Below are 8568 nucleotides of genomic sequence, written 5' to 3'. Positions count from 1 at the left end.
AAAATCGCATGTAATTTTGTTTTAGTAGAAGACATGTTGTGTAAAGAATTCTAGGTTGGTGCTTATAAGGTATGTTATTCCCTAAAATATATTTCTATTTTGTTTTTTATCATTTAGGGAATGAAGACGATGATGTAAGTGAAGATGAAACAACAATGATAGGGTTTTGGAGTGGGATGATTTGGTTGATATAGGAACATAAGTCGTAGGCATGAGCCACGGGATACATACCATGTGTTTGATAAAAATCCCCAACCAAAGTGCATTTCAAATGGACAAGTGCAACTAATCGATAATCTGAAAGTCTTTTATGTATCTGCTAAAATTGTTATCCTTTCCCAACTATGCCCTTCAGTTATGTTATATTACTATTTTTCCTAACTATTTGAATTATATTTTACTCTAACTGTTTGACAATAGTTTAATTATTATCATTTTTTTGATTTCTGATGATTCTCATTTCTAATAAATAAAGCACACATGCTTTGTCTTTAGCATGTTAACATTATTGTGCATTTCATCAGCTTAATACCATATTTTTTTTTAAATATATGAAGTTGAAAATATGGTAAAACTGAAAAATGTTTTGACTAAATTACATAAATAGTTTGCTCTTTTGCAAGTTAAAAGGATCGTGCATATAAAAACCTGGTTACTTTAGTACAATTTCATTCTTTTTAAGCATGTTACCTAAGTAAGAAACAATCAAGTTCCAATAGTGATTGTTCTGTTAGCATTTTCTTTAACTGATTATCATGTTCATTCATTATAATAGTGTCTTTTGCAAGGAACTAAAGCAATTTGACATCTGTTGATTAGTAAATGCTATTCATATTTGCATTTCAGACCATCACTCTGCATGAGATGGTTATAGAATGGTGGTTACCTGTACTAATATCTGCTTAAATTTGCAGCCTCCATCTACTGAAACACAAAGAGAGATTCAAGGTTGGAATTACTAAAAACATCTCATCTACCAGCAACATCATTTGGAATGATACTATAATTTCATAAATTCATATAATTTAGTTTAATAAAATAATAATTTAGATTGATAGGAAGCCTCAACTTTATGGGGCATATCAGTGAGCTTTATTAGCATCGTCGTGCTACGAATTGTTGGAAATGCAGTTGAGCATGCTGGAGCAACCATCTATGCTTTCAACAACAAACTGGTATTCTTTTTTCCTTTTTTTCCATCTTTTGAAATTTAGTGTTTTCCCACAAGAGGTTTATGAATTAAATATAAACCACATAAATTAATCACCTTTATTTTGATTATGTATTGTGTTAATATTTCATAACTGTAGGATATAACTTTGGGTGATGCCCTTCATTCTGCAACTCAAATTTATGTCTTTGTGGTAAGTATTCTTTCAAGAATTTTAAGAAATGATGTATATTTTTGGGTTTAGTTCATTTGAATTTTGGAAATATTATTTGATTTTAATTTTTTTATATGAATAAGGTACCAGTGAGTGTTATTGTTTTTGGACAAGACCCTTTATATATTATATACAATATCAACCTGAGAAATGGACCACCTTTGTGTTTTCATGCTTGGTGTATTTCTTTATCTGATATGAAATTTGCACTTTTGTGAAATCTTGATTCTTTAGAAATTATATTGATGGTATGCTTGGTAAAAGTTGTCTGTAGCCAATCAACCACTTACTTATCTCAAAATCCATGTATTTAACTATATTGAAATATATATTATACTTCATTTAAGGACTAATATATTTCTTAATTTCATTAAAACAAAAACCGATCATTAGTTAGTTTAAGAAGTATATATGTCGTGACCATGACTTAAAAGGTTAGATTGGAATTTTTGTAAAGTTATTTTTATAATCAATTTAACATTATATTATACAATATTATTATTTTTTTCATTAGCTAAACAATATATCTTGAAAAATAATTTCATATATTTATTTGAATAATAAAATTTTAATTTACATAAATAAAAAAACATAAATTTATAAATTAATAATTTATATAAAATAAATTATTATGACTTTGTACGATAAAAATTAATATTATATATATATATATATATATATATATATATATATATATATATATATATATATATATATATATATATATTATTCTAGAAAGTTATATATAGAAAAATGGCAACTTGCTTAATGGTTGACTATACATTTAGATGATGGGCTAAAAAGCATAAATTTGATATTATTATACATATAAATGGGCGACTCCTTCAAACCACGAACCTAATAATTAATAAACTAAGAGAATTTGTCAAAATATTTGTAGTTTTAATATAATAATCATTCAAAATCTGTTCTGACATTCTCAGTTGAATATTGTAACCAATATAACAATTAGTTTCCAAAGAAATTACATGCGTACCATTATTAGCATAAGTTCGCTGACAAATATAGGGCAAGCTTATTGTTTAGCTAGTTGCAATAAATTAATTTCGTACTGTAATTATTAACTATATAATGAGTTCTTTTCATTTTATTCTAAACTTATAACATATAGTTATTAAATATTATTTTGAACATACTTTTCCTAATATATAATTTAACTTAAAGCATGTTCATTTTACATGTAGTTTGTATTAAGAAAAACAATTGTTATTCGTATCTATCCCATACTTAATTACTTAAATATTAATATCACTTATTACTTATTATATATGTGGTTTTTTATATGTTAAAAGAAGCAAATATTGACTACTTCTCGTCGACCAATTGCATGAGCTTTATGTTGGCATGGTGATTACACGCACTTCCCAGTTCCCACAGGCGGCCGGCGGTGGTCCTCTTTTATTTACATTAAAGAAGTCAACGTGTCCACTTTCTAATCCTATTATATAAACACCACCACCACCATCCATTTTCTTGCAACAAAAATGGCTTCAAAGTCTCTTAAATTCATCCCCCTTATCCTCCTCCTCCTCCTCCTCAGCCTATACACCACCCCAATCTCCGCCAGCAAAAAAGGTGGCATCGCCATCTACTGGGGCCAAAATGGCAATGAAGGAACTCTAGCCCAAACATGTGCCACCGGAAAATTCCCTTATGTAAACCTAGCCTTTCTTAATGTATTCGGTAACGGGTCAACCCCAAGCCTTAACCTCGCCGGACACTGTGATCCAGCAAGTGGTGGATGCGTATCTTTAAGCAGCGACATCCGTAGTTGCCAAAAACAAGGTGTTAAGCTCATGTTAGCTATTGGTGGTGGCATCGGTAGATATTCCCTATCTTCAAAGCTAGACGCCAAAAATGTTTCCTTGTACTTATGGAACACTTTCCTAGGTGGCAAATCACCATCTGTGTTTCGCCCACTTGGCGATGCTGCATTGGACGGCATTGATTTTGATATCGAACTAGGATCATCACAGTTCTATGATGATCTGGTTCGATATTTGAAATCTTATTGTGGAAAAGGTCAAAAAGTGTATATAACTGGGGCCCCACAATGCCCATTTCCGGATAGGCTAATGGGGTCCGCTTTAAATACCGGACTTTTTGACTATGTATGGGTACAATTTTATAATAACCCTCCATGCCAATATAATGGTAACATTACAAATTTGATCAACTCATGGAATGTTTGGTCAAAATCGTCAAGTATAAAAAAGTTGTTTTTAGGGCTACCGGCGGCAACACAAGCAGCCGGAAGTGGGTTTATTCCGGTGGAGGTGTTGAGGTCTCAAATCCTTCCGGTGATTAAGAAGTCCCCTAAGTATGGAGGAGTAATGTTTTGGTCAAAGTTTTGGGATGACCAAAGTGGATATAGCTCAGCAATTGTATCAAGTGTATAAGTAATTGGAATAACACTACTTTTGTATCAGAGGTATACTTGGAACAATAACACTACCTCTGTATACGTTTTTCATTCTCTCTCTCTCTTTTTTTCCCTTAAGTTTCTTAATGTTGGATAAATTAATATGTTTTTAGTTACTTATTAATTGTTCAAATATATTATTTCACAATGAACATGTAATATTGCTAATTTGCTATGCTATATGCAACACCCACAGACAATCTTCTGTTTGAATCACAACTTATTAATTACATCAAAAAATATTTGTTTGTAGTTATTACTTTAATTAAACTCATTAGGTATTCATGCATATCATGATATCAAACAACTATGTTTTTAATTACTGTGACAAAGTTTTGATACTTTGTGATAGTAACATTTGTATGATTTTCTTTTTTGAATCGTAATTTATTTACATTATAAAAGATACTATAGTCCATTTTACAATGATTTCAAACCCAAATACTGCTATCATTGTTTGTGAAATATTATATATAGATTTTCTTTGGATTGTAGATGTAACATCCTTCAAATTTTGTTCCTCATGATAAGAGATAAATAATGTTGGAAATATTTGAAATGAGAAGGTACTACTTAAAAGCGGAAAAAGCTTTATTACTGATTTTAGATTTTTGTAGAATTATCAAATTCCAATGGAAATAGTAAAGCAACCTTTTGGTAATTATGTAAAGGTAATTAATATTTTCCTACATAGTTTTTGCATTCTAAGTTTGAATAAATACATACAATAGGGCCATGGGCCAATACATATTAAAGCTATATATGGGCTACATAAGTGACAACACAAATGTACTGTACAAGATAATAAACACACCAGCTAACATCTTCCATATAATAAATACACCAATAACATGCTTTCGCACTTTCATCGGGAGAACAATTCTGAACCTTCAAACTGGATGTGAAATCGTTGAAGAGTGGTGTCAAAAGGCCCTTAGTGAAGATGTAAGCGTATTGAGCGGGAGACAGAACATGGAGAACGTGAATGAGACCCATGGCAACTTGATCTCGGACAAAATGAATGTTAATCTCGTTTTGTTTGGTGCGTTAGTGTTGAACCGAGTTAAAGGATATATAAATTGCACCAACTTTGTCACAATAAACAATTTTGGCTTTGACAGGCCGACAACGTAGCTCACGAAGTAAATTTCAATGCAGGTGTATGCAATGCCCCGATACTAAGCCTCGACATTCAAACGAGATATGACTCACTGACATTTAGAGGACCAGTATAGGAGGTTGCCTCCTAATAAAAAATATGGTAACCAGAGGTGTAGTGTTGTGACGCGGGACACCCTCCCCAATCGGCATCTGAATAAGAAACAAGGTCTAAGAAATAAGGTCTGATGAAGAGAGGAAAAGGAGACATGAATTTGAAGACCATGATATAGAGTCCCGCAAATGTATCACATAATGCGCTTCAAAGTGTGGAGATAAGGCTTTCTAGGAGCATGCATGTAAAGCCAAATCTACTGAACAGTAAACGCAATGTCGGGGAGAGTAAATGTGAGATATTGTAAAGCTTCGTCAAGGGTGTGGCCGCTTGTGAGTGGTATCAATTGGTGTACAAGCTGGATTGCATTGAAGCATGTGGGCCCTCTTGAGGATGTCAGTAGCCTACTTTCTTTGAGAAAGAAAAATACCATATAATGACCGAGTGGTAGAGATACCTAAGAAGTTGGTTAGATCACCATTATGTGTCATGGAAAACTTACGACTGAGTTGCAAGAGAACTGACCGAAGGAGTTGTTGGAATAGGTGTCCATGGTCATAACTAAATTGGCAAAAGTCAAAACTAAATTGGTATAGATTTATGGAATACAAGTAAAGTTCTTTTGGGGATGCCCTCAATAACTACAAATATCTAGAAATGACTTAAAGAGAGATAAAATGATTTGTTGATTTTTTATATGATTAATAAATAGATTATAAATTGTTAGATTCAATTAATTATTAATCAAAATTAATCTGAAATTAAATCAGAATTAATTGGAATTAATTAAAGGTGCAATGGTTGAATTGTAATTGTTCAATAATTGAACAAAAGAAGCAATTCTAGAAGTTTCATGGTTGTGGAGGATCTTATGAAGCATTTTAGGGTTTATGGAATCTTCTTATTTTTTTTGAAACGTTATGAAATCTTTTTATAGTTGATAAGGATAACTGTATTGAATAGATTAAATCTAATATTTAATTATTCAAATTAGAGTTTATCCTTGTGATTCCCTAACCATAAATAGGACCCTTTAGCTCATAAATTTCATGGCTTTTACCTCTCACAAGGTGGAGAACAAATTTCTCTTTATCTCCCATCTATCATCTTGATTTCTAGTGTTCTACGGTATTGGGTTTGAGATATTAGAGGAAGCCATACTTTTGGTGCTAGCATTTTGAAGCGGATATAAGGATTCAAGAGTGCTACATACAATTGTAACACTAAAGGTATGTATTATAATCTATCAATTTTGATTATGGATATGTTTTATGATTGTTTCAAAAGTATGTTTCTATAATGAGAAAAGACATAGATCTTTAGGTTGCATGTACTCATAGTTAGATTTTATGATGTTTTCACTATGCAATTAAGTTTAATGCAACCTAGAAACCCATTAGTGGTATTAGAGCTTAGGGTTCTTTCTACTATATGTGCATAACTGAAACTATTATATGTGCATAACTGAAACTGGAATCAAAAGCTGAAAAACCGAAAATCCCTTCTGATTATCAAGCACCATGTGACCCTTTTGCTTGGCGCCCCGCGCTTTTGTATTCTGCCAGATCTGAGATTTTCTTGCCTTTTTCGTTTTTAGGATAATTTCTTGATATTTAATAGTTATTTTAAACACTTAAAATATGAAATTTTAATTATGTAACTAGATAAATCCTAATTCAAAAATCAAAGGGAGATAAATATGGAATTAATATTATTTAATTAATAGTTTAATTAAGATATTTTAAATTCATAAAATATAATTAATCTTAATCATTTGAATGTTAATAATTTAAATTTTAAATTAATTAATCGGATTCGAACCTCGTATTTTTAAAAATTATATATATATATATATATATATATATATATATATATATATATATATATATATATATATATATATAAAAGAGTATATAATATTATATGTAAAAGATTAATAATGTTTCAGTCAAACCATGACTAGGCCTCATTCATGAAACTATGTTATAAAAGAAGTTCTATGTTATAAATGACCATTGAATAAGTATCCTTTTCAGTCACCTTTTCTTTGTGTAGTGAATTGGCATTGACCGAAAGAGTTCTGATATGACATTAATCATGTTAAAAGTATAACATAAAGTACTAGAACATAAAAAAATCCCACTCTGGTTACTTAGGAAAAATGTGAACTTGTATGCTAATCTATGAAAACGCACATCATTACTTTAATAAGTGCACAATAGTGTTTTTAGGTAAGACAGAGACCAAAGCTCGTAACAAAATTAAACAGTAGGGATCATCCGAGTTAAAAAAATAAATTAATTTAAAAAATAAACAGTATGGATCATTCGAGGAGATACAAATATGCGAGGTCTATTAATTTTTTTAAACATATAAAAAATAAATACATAAATAAGAAAATTAATTAAAAAATAAATTAATAAGGGCACAATAGACTTTTTAGGTAATACAGGGACCAAACGCAACAAAAATAAACAGTAGGGACCATCCAAGTTAAAAAATTAAGTTAGGGACCAAAAACACAAATTTCCCCAACCCACAGGGACCATTCGTGTAATTTACTTTTACTTTTCGTTTTGTTTATATTTGGATAACTATTTTTTTGTACACATCTATGTAATGAACTTGTTGAAAGCGTTCACATCTAGGATTCAACCTGCTATAGCAGGTCATAACTCATAATGGTCATATGTAAACACTTCCAACAAGTTTGTTACCTAGATGTGCAAAAAAAAAAGAGTCACCCAGATATAAACATACCGAAAAGTTAATTATCTTAATAAGTTATTTTCCGTAATAAAAAGCTAAAGATGTTGATTTAAAAAGACAAATTCAAAGTACATCCAAAATTAATCAATGGTATAATCTAAGTTTGAATTACAACTAATATTAACCTTAACCATATCCATAATCCATATAAACATTAAACATTCACCATATCCATAATCCAAGTAAAGCAGGTACAAAATAATTACTTAGGAACAGTGGATATACTTAGGAACAGTGGCAAATCCAGGATTCAAACTCACATAAATAAAGGAGGATTCTCATTTATACTAAAAACTAAACTAAGGATCTATTTTCTCTCTCGTCAAAACATCAAAGTTTACATTAGTTGTCGGATCTTCATATCCCTCTTCAAAAAGTCGATTTCAAGAAGAATTATATATCGATTTTTAACAAGTTATCAAGCCAAATCTAAAAAGTGATCATAAAGATTACATCAACAAACAAGTACTTTGATATATTCGTAAGTACTTCATTTATTCATACATCAGTATGATAACAAATGATTAATCTCTTCATGTCAAAAAATGAGGTTTTACTGTTTGAAGATCAAAAGGTTAGTTAATAGTGAGATTGATTTACAAATTCTTTAAAAAAGATTTCAAGTAATTCATCCAGTTTTTCACTTTGAAAATTTTTTGGTTAACAAATTTGTTTGAAAGCATCAAAGTTTAGATGAATTTGATACGAGTACCAAAATTGAGTCTTATAAGGTACAAGTATTTTGAAAAGGTATCAGA

General features: G+C 30.4%; 1 protein-coding gene across 1 annotated transcript; it reads left to right on the top strand.

Moving 5' to 3' along the window:
• Positions 1–2870: 2870 nt before the first annotated feature.
• LOC145074932 (hevamine-A-like) lies at positions 2871–3879 on the top strand. The gene has a single exon (XM_079021250.1). It carries the CDS (start codon positions 2891–2893, stop codon positions 3803–3805), a length of 915 nt encoding a protein of 304 aa, XP_078877376.1. The 5' UTR covers positions 2871–2890; the 3' UTR covers positions 3806–3879.
• The last annotated feature ends 4689 nt before the right edge of the window (positions 3880–8568 follow it).

The sequence above is a fragment of the Lactuca serriola genome, chromosome 9, assembly GCF_051521515.1.
Source record: "Lactuca serriola cultivar US96UC23 chromosome 9, Lser_US96UC23_V15, whole genome shotgun sequence".
NCBI classification, from domain to species: domain Eukaryota; kingdom Viridiplantae; phylum Streptophyta; class Magnoliopsida; order Asterales; family Asteraceae; genus Lactuca; species Lactuca serriola.
The sequence above is the reverse complement of the archived record's forward strand: the minus strand, read 5'-3'. Positions and strand labels throughout refer to the sequence as shown.

What these genes read in the sequence shown, in the direction of transcription:
- LOC145074932 (XM_079021250.1), top strand. Translation starts at nt 2,891, where the DNA reads ATGGCTTCAAAGTCTCTTAAATTCATCCCCCTTATCCTCCTCCTCCTC.